We start from the raw sequence: 15,561 nt of genomic DNA on the forward strand, positions 1-15,561 counted from the left end.
ATGGCAAAAATCATAAGCGTAGAGTGGAGGGGTGACTACTTATTGATACAAGTGTTCCGTTACTGGGTGCGGTTATTTCTTCATCTTCCCCCCTCTCTACTTCTAGTTAGTATCATTGTATTGTATAGTTCTAAACCCTTTCTTCCTTTCTCTTTCTGCCTTAGCCTGTTACTCCACTGCATACTTGCGCACAACCTTACAAGTTCTAGATGGGTTCTCAGGGATCCCAGGGACCTTGTGACAATCTTTTAATTGTATAGCAATGCACTAGATACTGTACTTATGCCCTTTGGTATTTTACTCTATGTTAACCTTACAAAAATTCAATACAATTTAAAATAAAAAAATAACATTCTCTTGTAAAATGATCAAGCTACATAAAAAGACTCATAAATACATAATATATATTGATATAAAGTCTTTTGAGGAGACTTGGACAAACAAGTACAGGTGTACCTCTGAGATATTGCAGGTTTGGTACATGGCCACCTCAAAGCAAATAAAGCAATAAAGACACACTCATTTTTTTGTTTCCCAGTGCATATAAAAGTTATATTAACACTATAATATATTATATTTACATGCTACAATCTTTTACAGTTTATCTGACCCTACAGTATGTTACACAGTGATTAGATCAATGCAACAATTAATTTTCAATGGCCCCAAATTGGTCACAGCAAAGGAAATGTCATAGCATCACTGGTAGTAAAACCCTGCAACAGTTACTAACAAAAAGGATCATTTTAAAAGGACAGTAAATTCAAAATTAAACTTATGTGATTCAGATGCAGTGTATAATTTTAAACAACTTTCCAGTTTACTTCTATTATCAAATTTGAGTTGTTTTTGTTGAGTCCTTTGTTGAAAAGCATACCTATTTAGACTCAGAAACTGGGAGATAACTGAAGATTGGTGACTGCAATGTCATTGAATGAAGCAAATTTTGTAATAGAAATATCAAAATGTATGCTTACCAGATACATACCTTTCTTTCCTGGCAGGGTGAGTCCACGACTTCATTCCTTACTATTGGGAAATACAACACCTGGCCACCAGGAGGAGGCAAAGACACCTCAGCCAAAGGGTTAAATATCCCTCCCACTTCCCTTGGCCGAATGACTGGGTGGATGGGGGGGGGGGAGGAAAAGTAGGACAAACATCAGGGTATGCCAGGAAAAAACAAAAAGGGAGCCGCCCAAAAATTCTTACAGGCGGGGTTGTGGACTCTCCCTGCCAGGAAAGAAAGGTATTGATCTGGTAAGCATACATTGCATTTTCTTTCCAAAGGCAGTGTTGGGAAACAATAACAAAGCTCCAGAGGTCACTGAATAAATAACGGGAGGGAACGAAATAAAAAGGGCTGACGCTAATCTTAGGACACCACAGCCTGCCTGGAGAGGTTCTCCCAAAAGCTGCTTCAGCCTAATCAAACACATTTTAATTTGTAAAATGTTTTAAAAAGTCCAGGTCGCCGCCTTACAAATCTGATCCATAGAGGCTTCGTTCTTAAAAGCCCAGGAAGAAGCAGCTGCTCTAGTTGAATGAGCTGTTATCCTCTCAGAGGGCTGCTGTCCTGCTTTCTCATAGGCCAAGCAGATGACACTCCTCAACCAGAAAGACAAGGAAGACGCAGTGGCCTTCTGGCCCTTACGTCTAAACGACAAACAAACATGAAGATTGTCTGAACTCCTTAGTAGCTTGAAGGTAAAACTTCAAAGCACAACCCACATCCAGATTGTGAAGCAAACGTTCCTTAGCTGAAGAAGGATTGGGACACAAGGGAGAAACAACAATATCTTAATTAATGTTACGATCTTATACCACCTTAGGAAGGAAACCTAACCTAGTACATAAAACTGCCTTATCGGCATGAAAAACAAGGCGGGGTCACACTGTAAAGCCAAAATCTCAGACTCTGAGAGCAGAGGCAATGGCTAATAGAAACAAAAAACTTTCCAAGATACCAGTTTAAAGGGACATAAAACAAGTTGGGATAGAGACAAAATAATATAATATGTACTTTAATTACTTTGCCTGCAAATGTATACTGCAGTGCCTCGCCATTAACCCTTTCTTTTTAGTTTCTGAATTGTAAAGCTCTAACTCCCCCTACACAATTCCTTTTATGGCTGTATCTATGTTTATTGTTCTTTTGATAAAATGCAAAAGTGCATAGGGATTATCTGCTGGAGCATGCCTAGAAGCTGTGAACTCAGTTGAAATACTTTGCCTGTTTCTAAACACTGATAAGAGAGGTGAAGTTAGCTGATCCAGGCAGTTTAGCTATGTAATTCATTTTGCTTATTTTTGAAAATTATTTTAAAATATTTGCCAGCAATTTTTAAACAATTTTTTGTTGCAAACTATTTTAAATTAATTAGCCCCTTTAATGATATGCACAGATCTGAACCTGTTTTATGGCACTTTAATGTCAACAACATGTATGGGCTCAAATGGAGCCTGCTGCAGAACACAGCGGAGCCACAGGTCTAAACACAGGTCTGATCCTAGTCAGAGCCTTAAAGGACTGCACATCCGGAAGCTCAGCCAATCTCCTGTGCAGTAAAACCGATAGGGCCGATATCTGTCCCTTCAGAGAGCTGGCAGATAGACCCTTCTCCAATCCATCTTGGAGAAAAGATAACATTCTGGCAACATGTACCTTATGAAAAAGCATGCTTCTCACACCAGTGCAGGTAAGTCCGTCACACCTTATGGTAGATGCGCAGAGTAACCGGCTTACAAGCTTGAATCAAAGTGTCTGTTACACTATCAGAGAATCCTCTCTTGGCTAAGACAAAAAGTTCAATCTGCACAAAGTCAGCCTCAGAGAATCAAGATTTTGATGTAGGAAGGGACCCTATATCAGCAGGTCCCTGCAATAAGGTAACCTCCACCAAGGAGATGAGGACATTCTCACCAGATCTGCAAATCATGTCCTTCAAGGCCAGAATCACTGATGCCTGCTCCTGCTTGATGCGGGCCACTACACAAGGAAGAAGAGGCAATGCAGGAAAGAGATATAAGAGTCTAAGCCTCCATGGAACCGCTAGAGCGTCTATTAACTCTGCTTGAGGATCCCTTGATCTTGACCCGTATCTGGGTAGTGTGGTATTGAGACGAGAGGCCATGAGATCAATCTCCGGCATCAACCACATGCTGCAAATCTCTGAAAACACCTCGGAGTGGAGGAACCATTCCCCTGGGTGAAAGGATTGTCTGCGGAGGAAGTCTGCTTCCCAGTTCTCCACATCCAGGATGTGGATCGCTGACAGAATGCAGTTGTAGGCTTCCGCCCATTCTACGATTTAAGACACCTCCCTCATCCCTAAGGAGCTTCTCATTCCTCCCTGATGATTGATGTAGGCAACCAAAGTTATATTGTCTGATTGGAATCTGATATACTGTGTCTAACTCAGATGGGGCCAAGCCATCAGCTCATTGAAGATTGGCCAGAGTTCCAAGATATTGATCGGAAGGGTGGACTCCTCCAGAGTACACAACCCCTGTGCCTTCCTGGTACCCCAAACGGCTCCACATCAAGAAAGACTGGCGTCCATAGTCACAATCTCCCAGGACAGTCTCAAGAAGCATGTGCCTAGAGAAAGGTGATCTTGACAGAGCCACCAAGAAAGCGAGTCTCTCGACAGGCTGTCCATAACGATCCATTGGGACAGGTCTGAATGGTCACCGTTCCATTGTCTCAGCATGCATAGTTGTAAAGATCTGAGATGGAATCTGGCAAAAGGAATAATGTCCATACAAGACACCATGAGTCCAATTACCTCCATGCACTGGGTCACCGAAGGTCTTAAGGAGGCCTGGAGGGCAAGACCCACTGTAGCCAACTCTTTTCCAAGTTTATCTTCCATCTATGTGACTGAAGAAGACTCAGAAGAAATTCAGTGTTCCCTTGCCAGACAAAAAGATGGTGCCTGTACCAAGATATCGTCAAGGAAGGTGCTGCTGCAATACCCTGAGTTCCGGCCACAGCTAGAAGAGCACCCAGAATCTTTGTAAATATCCTGGGTGCAGTAGCTAAGCCAAACAGAAGTGTTATGAACTGGAAGTGCTGATCTAGAAAGGCAAACCCCAGGAACTGAAAATGATCCTTGTGGATCTGAACATGAAGGTATGCATCCTTCAGATCGATGGTAGTCATGAATTGTCCTTCCTGAACCAGGGGAAGGATCGATCTGATAGTCACCATCTTGAAGGAAGAGACACTTAGAAATTTGTTTAGGCACTTCAAGTCCAGAATTGGACGAAAAGTTCCTTCCTTTTTAGGAACCACAAAGAGGTTTCAATAGAACCCTAGACCTCTTTCTGATGCAGGTACCGGGATGATTACTCCTAATGAGACTAGGTTCCGTACGCAATCTAAAAAAGCTGTCCTCTTCTCTGGTCTTGAAGACAGTCTGGAGAGGAGGAATCTGCCCCTGGGTGGATGAGATTTGAATCCTATCCTGTATCCTTGAGATACAACCTCTAGCGCCCAAGGATCCTGAACATCCTGAAACCAGGAGTCTGAGAAAAACGATCCCCTACTCAATCCGATCCCGGATCAGGGGCCACCTCTTCATGCAGATTTTTTTTTATCTGAGGGCTTCTTATGCTGTTTGGACTTGTTCCAGGAACTCTTGGGCTGCTCGGGCTTGGAGGATGATTGGGTTCTCTGGGACTTGCCCGAACGAAAGAAATGAAAATTAGGTCTGTTGTTCTTATCCAGTGGAAGGAAAAGCACCTTGCCCCCAGTAACAGTAGAAATTATAGAGTTCAGACCTGGACCAAATAGAACCTTCCACTTGAATGGTTATGAAAGGAGTCTGGATTTAGAAACCATATTCGCGGACCAAGATTTCAACAAGAGCCCTGCGAGCCAGGACCGCAAAGCCTTTGCGTACAGACGGACAATCTGCATATTTGCATCACAGATAAAGGAGTTAGTTATCCTCAAAGCCTTAATCCTTTCCTGAATATCCTCGAGGGGAGATTCCACCTCGATAAGTTATGACCGAGTATGACACCAGTAGGTGGCTGCCGCTGCAGCCGGCTGGAATAAAAACCCTGTGTGTTGGAACATTCTTCTCGGGTAACTTTCCAACTTCTTGTCCATAGGTTCCCTAAAGGAAGAGCTATCCTCCAAAGGGATAGTGGTACGCTTAGCTAGCGTTGAAATAGCTCTATCCACCTTAGGGATGGAACCCCACAGCTCTAGCTGAGAGTCAGGAACCAGGAATAACGTCTTAAAAGTTGAAGGGGAAAAGGGAGTTCCAATCCTTTTCCAAATCGCTACCGTTAATGTTCGCCATGCAAACTGGAACAGGGAAAGTCTGCGGGGCCTTCTCGTCTTTGTAGACCATGTCTAACTTAGGAAATTTAGGTTCCTCAGGAAGTTTTGATTCGGAACCTCTAGCGCAGACAAAACCTCCTTTAGTAAAAAATGCAGGTGTTCAATCTTAAATCTGAAGGAGGGCTCCTCAGAAGGAGGCGGTTTAGTAATTGAAGTCTCCAACTCCGAAAGTTCACCCTCTGACGCTACAGAGGTTAACTCATCCTTTGACAGTTGAGATATAGTGGCTAAATCTGATTGGAAATTAGATGTATCCAGCTCAGTAGAACTATGTTTAACCTTTCTCTTGCGTTTCCCAGAGATCGGTAAGGCACTCAGGGCCATGGACACAGCAGATTGTAACTGTGTGGTAAAGTCTGCAGAAAAAAAAGCCCCCTCCAGCCGGAGCAATAGTCGTGCCGCAGGGGAACTGCATGTGAAGCGGTTTGAGGGGATAGGGTAGGCATCTCCCGGACCAAGGAGTCCTGAGAGGTTGACGGCTCAAAGGAATAATTATGCTAGAGGGGTTAACAGATTTAGCTCCCTTCTTAGACTTTAGAACGGTACCCAGGCAAGTGGAACAAAATTGAATAGGTGGACCAACCACAGCCTCCTCACAATATAAACATGTATTATCAATTAATATAGAAGGTACAGCACCCTCTAAAGAGTTAATCACAGAGTCCTCCATTGCTGGAGATGCAATCCCACAGTAAATAAACAGTCAAACAAAAACGGTTTTAATAATAAAGAGGCACCTTTATAACCCCAGTGGCTGGGGCACTCACCACCTCCTAGACCCAGACAAACTAAGAAAACGCTCTTCGTAGAACTGCCAGAGTTCCTTCAGCAGGATCGTAATGGAAACTAAGTTAGCCACACCCGATCACATGGTGCGCAAGTAAGGACCTCCCCTGCTATGAGGAAAGCGTGCAAAGCTATTAGAAGCTGCACAACGTCACAAAAATTAAAGTGAAACCTGTGTGAGAAAGTTCCATTGCCGAAAGTACCCCGTCTAATTGAGCCCAAACCTTCACAAGTGTTCCTTAGGGAACAAAGCAGTACATAAATTCCCCAAACTGTTCCAAAATAATCTAACTAATGAGATATTACCCCTGATCCTATAGAGGTTATGAGGAGTCACACTGTGACCCTTAATAATAGACGTCCCTGCTAAATCAAAATAAAGCGGACTTACCCTCCAGGATTTATGCTGTGGAACAGATACAGCCTCTCAAGTGTGAAAGCCTTGCCGCGGTGTTCCGATAGGGACCTGAGTGTAAAAGGCAAGCAGTGTAACTCGTTAACACTTATTACCCAGGAGCTGTTAGATAGTCTGGATCGATTCGCAGAAAAACCTTCGCTGCATCTCCAGACTCTAAGGTTCATCAATACTCTTACTGGGGTGTCTTTGCCTCCTCCTGGTGGCCAGGTGTTGTATTTCCAAACAGTAAAGAATGAAGTTGTGGACTCTCCCTGACTTTGGAAAGAAAAATGATCTAACATTGCATGCGCAATCTCAATCATGAATGCTTACACAAAAACAATCTTTATGGAGATCTTTTGCTATGCGGTGCTTAAAAGGGATATTAAAGTCCAAATTAAACTTTTATGATTCAGATAGGGCATGTCATTTTAAACAACTTTCTAATTTACTTTTATCAACATGTTCTTTGTTCTCTTGGTATTCTTAGTTGAAAACGAAATCTAGGTTGGCTCATATGCTAATTTTAAGACATTGAAGGCTGCCTCTTATCTGAAAGCATTTGACAGTTTTTCACAGCTAGAGGGCATTAGTTTGTGTGTTTCATAGAAATAAAATTGTGCTCACAGACATAGAGTTATTTAAGAGTTAGCACTAATTGCATGCAAGTATGTCAAAAGATCTGTGATACGGAGGTAGTCTGCAGAAGCTTAGATACAAGGTAATTGCAGAGGTAAAAAGTATATATTTCTATAAGTGTTGGTTATTCAAAACTGGAGAATGGTAAATAAAGGGATTAACTATCTTTTTAAACAATAGCATATTTGTGTTTACTATCTCTAATTACTAAAATATACATAGCAGAAACCAAAAATTAATTTAATGTGCCAATAATGAATGGAAATTCTCACCAGACTGCTGGAAGCGCCTGCACAGCTTTTTGGTTTGTTCTTCTTCCAATATCTCAGAGGCATCTTAAGAATGAAAAACATGGTTACAGTTGAACAGTGATCAGTTTCTCCCAAAACTACCAAAAGTAACTTGACTACTTTAGTCGAAATAGAGCAGTGGTTTTTTTCTAACTCCATTTCTCAGGGCACACCAACGAGCCAAAATGTTCATGGTATCTGAAACAGAGCACATATGAAATAATCAGCTTGTCAGTGACCATAGTTACTAACCTGCTTTCATCCACCGGCTAACTATTTCACCTGTGCTCTAGTTCAGATATCCTGAAAATCTGGTCCATTTCTGTGCCCTGATGACTGGAATTGAAAAACGCTGAAAAAGACATCTATGTCCTCTGGGACTGCTTAAAACATTGGTTTCTTTTATAGAAAGACAAAACAGACACCCATGGGTGCTCACCTCTAAATATGTCAAACCAGGCCTTTTTGCTCCTCTGGTGTTGAACTCCATTCAGATGTTTTTTACGGTTGTGAAGGTTGTCCTGGAAGGATCGGTCACAGTAGTCACAAAAATACCTCCTCCCCATGATCTCTGCTCAAGACACCATTTCTAGATTTAAAACACCTCTAGCTCGCAATTACCTAAGGTAGTGGAAAAAAAAATCTCAGTATATAAATGCCAGAATTGGGATTCTCTCTACAATAATTGTAGTTAAAGGTGTACTTGACAGTACATGTTAAAACAGAACAGGCTCTAGATACAGTCTTAAGGACTTTCATATTTTCCAAATGTCAAAAATAATAAAATAAGCGCACCTCCTGAGAAAGCCACAATCCAAATTCACATAAAAAGCAAAACATAAAGTATGCACATGCCACTAAACACTTCAATTTCCATACTATATCATGTAAATCACTGTCCAATAACTGCAAAAAACCCTTAAATAACAAAAGACTACACAATATTATACTACGTGGTCCTTCCCCTGTGCAAAGTATGTTAACCAGTCATGTTTGGTACAAATAGTGGATATGTGTCCAGATGCTGGCGATTTCTGTAAAAATAATGATTACTTGCAACAGTTAACTGCTTATTTACCTGAGGAGGAGGGAGTTTAAAAGGGATATTAAACACTATGAGGTTGGAATATAAAATGTTTAATTATCTGTAGTTAAAGAACTTTGCAATATACTTTCATTACTTAGTTTGTCCCCTGTTCCTGTAGTTTAACTATAAAAATTGTTGTTTTTCTAAATTCCAGTGAGTTTCTACAAAGTAATGGGCGCCTTCATCTTTGAACTTATGTTTTCCCCTAACCTAACTTTTCCTGCTGTTGACAATTACTGACAGGCAAAAAAAAAAAAAAAGTCTGTCCAAACAAGGTTTTGTGTGTAACATAGTATTATATAAAAAGGTTTCCACAGTTTGTTTGCACGAACAGAGATAAACAGAAAACTATTTCAAACATGGTGGCACCCATTACTTTATAAAAGCTTAGTAAAAGAAAATCCTAGCGTTTTACAAACGCTAGGATTTACTATTGAAACAAATAAAGGGGACTTTCATTCATGAAGTATAAGATACTTCATATAGAAAGCTCCTTTATTTGATTCAATCGATCGCCGTTTTTACCTTGTACAGCAGCCCACAACAAAAAAAAATAATTTGGATAAGAGGTGACGTTTTCACCTCTTAGCCAATAGCCGTGAGGTAAATCCGGCTTGGCAACCATGGGAGCCGGATTTACTGCACAGCTTTCTCCCCATAAACTACCGACAGGCATGAGACCCCATTTTGGAAGGAGGAGAGTACCATTCTCCAACATGGTGTCTCATTCTCTTCGCATTAATAGGCTACTGCTAATATATATATATATATATATATATATATATATATATATATATATATATATATATATATATATATATATATATATATATATATATATATATAACGTCCACAAAATGCAGGCACTCACTGGTCTTAGTAAAATATAACAATTTATTTAGAAATCATTAAAAAGACATAACGTTTCGGCACCAATATGTGCCTTTGTCAAATGTCAGCATGTAACCAAACGAATATGCAGCACACTTAAAATCAATATGACACACATTTAAAATCATACCCCTTTTAAAGATGTGAGCAAACTAATTACCGCCATGCCTCCACTCGCGTCTTCCCATCCATGGCAATGACGTCACGTACGCACGCTGCGTGCCTAGCGTGATGACGCATGGCACGGCGTTGCCATAGCGACGTCGGATAGCCACACGCGTCAGAGTAGGGAGTGACTTAATCACGCATACAGATTACTATCAGGGACGTCTGTGTGTACTTGTTGCTAATAGCAACCAAAACAATCCACAATATGTATAGCGTGTTTAATATTTTGACATAGCGGTTTACAGACATAACATTAATGATGTTAGAAACGTATTATTAAATGGCATATTAGAACATAGTCTGTTAGATGATAGATCCAAATGTGTAATTTCTATATGCGGAAAAACTGTCAAGCTCAGAAAAAGAAGGAGGCCAATCTGACGTTGTGGATTATTTACAGCAGAGCACCGTGGCATTTAAACAAGTGGTGAGATTGTGCTTTCCCCTCAAGGAACTGTGCATTGACTTTTGGCATTAGGGATCAAGCACTCCCATTATCTATACACTGTATCCAGTGGACTTTGCTTTGGTATCACACGCTTACTATCCTGTTGATGCTCTTGGAGTAATCATTTTGTTTTTACATTTACCCCTATACTGATGATGGCTGAGGCTGCTGGCATACCTGAATACTCTCAGCTGGATGATGATTTCAACACGGATCCTCTAGCATTTACAGATGAAGACGCGGACAGAATTCTTATTCCTGAGGACCTGAGTGAGCTGGGTGGTGAGACACCAATTAATGTCTATCATAGAATGCTTAATTTGCGTAGAAAAGAAATAGATTACCATTTACACGCTGTTTTTCTTTCTAGTTACTTTAGGAAAAAATTAATTCCCAGGGGTTTTCGTGTTAAAAATATACCGACCCTGGGTAGGCAGAATGTGGAGTTCTGTAAAAGGTGGTGTTCAATATTAAATAAATGCTCTTATGACTTGATCCTTTTAGTGATCGAGGAAGTCACCAGATTAGGGGCAAAAATCAAGGCGGAATTGGACACCATCAAAGAGCAGAGCATCCACATTCTGACTAATGACACTAGCCAGGAGTGGGTCACCAAACTTGATGGCCTTGTAAATAAGTATCGTACTGATTTGATTAATTTCAAAAATAAGAAACTCAATAATGTTGAGAATGATTATAGAGAAAGGAGGGTATATAGATGGCTATATGGTAAAGAGGATGGCACATATAGACGGCGTAGAAATCTTAGATCTAGAAATACACTAAGTATTGTAGACAGCAGTGGGGGTGATTCTTCTGGTACTGAGGTCAGTACTAGTAATGATCACACCCCTGCACAAGTCAATCAATCTGAACATTTTCTAGGGGTGAGTACTCGCTCTACTGCGAAACCCCCACCAATGCCCCAAGACAAAAGAGGGCAAAAAAATGTAAAACCAGGCGGGGGGGGGGGGGGGGGATGCACAAATCAAAATCTAAAACAGATTCGCAAGAAATAGATGTTATATTCAATCTTAGTAGTAGACCACTCAGTAATGCTGAACGGTCTCTGCTTAATCATGGATTGTCGTTTATTCCTACCCCAAAATCAGATAAATTTGAACAACTAGTTGATATTCACAGATTTCAGCGCCAACTTAAGCTAAAGGATCATTTCAGAGAACAGACCCCACAGAGTGAAGGCTTTAAGAAAAAAAAATCTACGTTTGAGCCTCCTAACACACACACTTCAATTAGGAGCTATACGAGGGTACTGACCAGTAATTTGACAGAAAACACTCCCACACGCTTATATTCTAATTTAACGCTAGCTGAGCAAAAGGCTCTCACTGAATTAGGTAATGACACCTCAATGATTATCCGCCCTGCGGATAAGGGGGGGTCTATAGTTATTCTTGATTACACTGATTACCGACAGGAGGCTCTTAGACAACTGGCCGATGTAAATACTTATGTCAAATTAAAAAGTAACCCTACATCTACCTACAAGTCTATCATCGATTCCTTCCTCCAAAATGGCCTTATGGCTGGCCATCTGAGTGAAAAGGAATATGCATTTCTTACCACTGACTATCCGGTTGTGCCTGCATTATACCTTCTTCCAAAAGGTCCATAAGACCTTGGTGAACCCACCGGGCAGGCCTATTGTATCTGCCCGGGGGTCTGTACTTACCAATATAGCCATCTACATAGACTCACATCTTCAGAGTGTGGTTAAGAATACAGATGCTTATTTGCAGGACTCACCGAGTCTTCTGAAAATCCTGAAAGATTACTCTGATCTTCAACAGGATGACATCCTGGTCACCATGGATGTTGACAGCCTCTACACGGTGATTCCCCATGCGGATGGGGTGGAGGCTGTCAGGTCCATGGTGACAGGTAATGTTAATTACCTTGGACCATCCATTGAATTCCTTTGCACACTGTTATCATTTTGTCTGGATAAAAATTACTTTAAGTTCGAGGAAAGTTATTATTTACAAATTTCAGGGACTGCCATGGGTTCGAACGTGGCACCCACTTACGCTAATATTTTTATGGCATGGTATGAGCATGAGCTCATGAAGCCCTTTGAGAACCCCAAGGTGAAATATTATACACGCTATATTGATGACGTGTTCCTCATCTGGAGGGGTAGTGAAGCATCTTTGCGTGAGTGGGTGACACGTTTGAACCTCATGGAGTCCCAGAGGCAGACCTTTTTTACACTTTCTGCAATGAGATTTTTTTAATGGAAACATTTTCTGCATGTTATTTTAAAATAAAATTCATTTTAAATTAGGCAGTAACACTAAAGCACCAATTCAGTTGCAATGTGTTGATTAACTGGAGAATAAAGCAATTGTAAAAGTTTTATAATATATTGCAGCAGTTGAAAATCGGATTGCAAATTAGCCGCAGACAAAAAAATAATAATTGTAAAATGTCTCTTGAATAAATGTGTTTCCTTTTCTTTTGATCTAGCATAGAAATGTAGTAATAAAAAAGGTGCATTGCTCATAAGAATGTCATTCAGAAAACACACCTTTGCAGACTGGGAAAAGTTAGGGGGCTGAGAGCCAGTCAACACTGCAGAGCCATTCAATACTGCATATTTGACTTCACTTTAAACAGCACTTTGCTGTGGATGCGCTGTGTTAAGGAAAAACTTACACAGTGCTGCCAGAGCAAAGCTCTTTTTGAAGAGAACAGCCTGATGTGGAGCAGTGCTGCAAAGTTTAAGCAGTAATAATTCCTGCATGTGCCCTGTTCTTTCTGCAGACATACTGCATTTTCTGCGATGACATCTCAGATCACTGCATGTTCTGCCTTGGGGCATGGAGTCTCCTATACGTTTTAAGCTTGAATATGATTTAAGTTGTGTACATTTTCTTGATTTGAATGTGTTCAAGGTGGATGAATCAGGCAAATTGCGGTTTGGTACATCCTTGTACACTAAACCCACGGACCGCAACTCTTTATTAGATGCCAGAAGCTTCCACCCTGCACACCAAAAACAAGGTGTCATCACTTCCCAGCTCACCAGAGTCCTGAGAAACAATAGTGAGCTATCACTACGTACCACTCAGTTGGAGGAGATGGGCAAAAAATTGAGTAACAGAGGGTATGCCAGGGCTGAAATTATTAAAACACAAGAGAGGCTATGTATGGATGGCCCCAAAGAACAGAGCAAAGCTAAACACGAACAGCTCAACCTGGTTACCACCTATACACCTGGTAATGAAAAGTTGACAGGAGCAGTGCGTAAACACTGGCCGGTCGTGGAGACTGATCCAACGCTACCTTTTCGGAACATGCCACCTCCGAGATTGGTCTATCGCAGAGCCAAAAACCTCAGGGACCATTTAGTAAAATCGGATCCTATTAAACACTATCATAAGGAATCATGGCTTAAAACCTCTAAAATGGGGTGTTTTCCCTGTGGTAATTGCACTACATGTAATAGCATGACTCGGGGTAATTCGTTCCAGCACCCACATTCAAGAAGAGGTACAAGATAAACCATCGTCTGAGTTGCATGAGTAACTATGTAATATACATACTGATTTGCCCTTGTTCCAGTGTATATGTGGGTAAGACTATTACCCCCTTCCGTGATAGGATGGCGAACCATCGGTGTGCAATTCGTGCTGCATTGAAATCTGGCGAATCAGATCAGCCAGTGGCACGCCACTGTGTGGCATTGAAACACTCTGTGTCAAGTATTAGGTCCATGTTAATTGACCACGTCCCCCCCATGCCAAGAGGGGGTGATAGGGCTAATAGACTGCTCCAACTTGAAAGCAGATGGATCCACAGGTTGGACACATTGGTCCCTAAAGGCCTCAACACCTCACTGGACTTTAGTCCATTCTATTAATACCACACTGAAGAGTTATTGCCCTGGACATATCTAAATGATAGCTCACTACTCACTAAAAAGTTTCTATCTGTACCCCAGGGTGGCATGATGCTACAATGTATTTAGATAATTATGTTGCTTAATACATCTACTAATGACCTGCACCAGGGGTTACAAATGTAATAATGATACAGTTAATAGTGACAGTTTTCGCTTATTTTCATCTGTAATATGTATCATGTATTGCATTGACAAGGTGCTATGTTTCTTTTATGCTCTTGCCTTTACTGTCTAGTCTGGCATTTCGTGCCCATTCTTTAAGGATGGCCCTCAGATTGGCCTCCTTTTTCTGAGCTTGACAGTTTTTCCGCATATAGAAATTACACATTTGGATCTATCATCTAACAGACTATGTTCTAATATGCCATTTAATAATACGTTTCTAACATCATTAATGTTATGTCTGTAAACCGCTATGTCAAAATATTAAACACGCTATACATATTGTGGATTGTTTTGGTTGCTATTAGCAACAAGTACACACAGACGTCCCTGATAGTAATCTGTATGCGTGATTAAGTCACTCCCTACTCTGACGCGTGTGGCTATCCGACGTCGCTATGGCAACGCCGTGCCATGCGTCATCACGCTAGGCACGCAGCGTGCGTACGTGACGTCATTGCCATGGATGGGAAGACGCGAGTGGAGGCATGGCGGTAATTAGTTTGCTCACATCTTTAAAAGGGGTATGATTTTAAATGTGTGTCATATTGATTTTAAGTGTGCTGCATATTCGTTTGGTTACATGCTGACATTTGACAAAGGCACATATTGGTGCCGAAACGTTATGTCTTTTTAACGATTTCTAAATAAATTGTTATATTTTACTAAGACCAGTGAGTGCCTGCATTTTGTGGAAGTTGTGGATTATTTACAGCAGAGCACCGTGGCATTTAAACAAGTGGTGAGATTGTGCTTTCCCCTCAAGGAACTATATATATATATATATATATATATATATATATATATATATATATATATAAAAATACACATATACACACACACTCAGCCCTGGGTGCTCAGTGGCACTCAAAAGAAGCTGTGCTGTCACCTGAGCCACATGCAGTTAACCCCAGACAGGGATGTGTACCTGGTCTCGTCCGACTGGCTACACGCGGGAGGGGTTGCACGCGAGCGCAAAGGACCGTACACATGCAATGTTAAATTCTGGCAGCGGCTTGCTGCCTGCCAGAGGAGAACTCGGGCGGTTAAAGTGAAGGTAAACTTACTCTCTCTTCTATGTTATAATCGATATAGTATTAAATTTTAATATGATGTTCATTCATGGTTTTTTCGAATTTTATTTAGTACCTTAGTTTTCTTGTATAATTTGCTGCTATTTCGCTTGTCAAAAAACAACCCGTCTATATATATTTTTTTTTATAAACAACGATCACGTTGTTTATATAGCCAATTGATTTTCTGGCCGTTAGGCGGCCGTCAATTGACGTCACAAGCTGATGCGCAAGTGATTCTATCTCCTCCTTCAAAGCGAGCGCGTCCTCGTTTTGCGTATGCGCATTAGGAGTTTCATTTGTTTTTCAAACACCCACCGCATCGCATACTGTAACAAG

The 15,561-nt window shown here is 41.0% G+C and overlaps 1 protein-coding gene across 1 annotated transcript in view; it reads right to left on the bottom strand.

Annotated features, from left to right (window-relative positions):
• ZMAT5 (zinc finger matrin-type 5) overlaps window positions 1–15,561 on the bottom strand; it is a 29,891-nt gene that overhangs the window by 13,359 nt on the left and 971 nt on the right. Inside the window, exons 2-3 of the mRNA XM_053702189.1 lie at window positions 7,908–8,089; window positions 7,451–7,513 (exon numbers count right to left, since the gene is read on the bottom strand). Of these exons, the coding sequence (XP_053558164.1) occupies window positions 7,451–7,513; window positions 7,908–8,034 (190 nt within the window). The 5' untranslated portion in view covers window positions 8,035–8,089. The remainder of the gene's footprint in view (window positions 1–7,450; window positions 7,514–7,907; window positions 8,090–15,561) is intronic.

The sequence above is a fragment of the Bombina bombina genome, chromosome 2 (assembly GCF_027579735.1).
Source record: "Bombina bombina isolate aBomBom1 chromosome 2, aBomBom1.pri, whole genome shotgun sequence".
Lineage (NCBI taxonomy): Eukaryota > Metazoa > Chordata > Amphibia > Anura > Bombinatoridae > Bombina > Bombina bombina.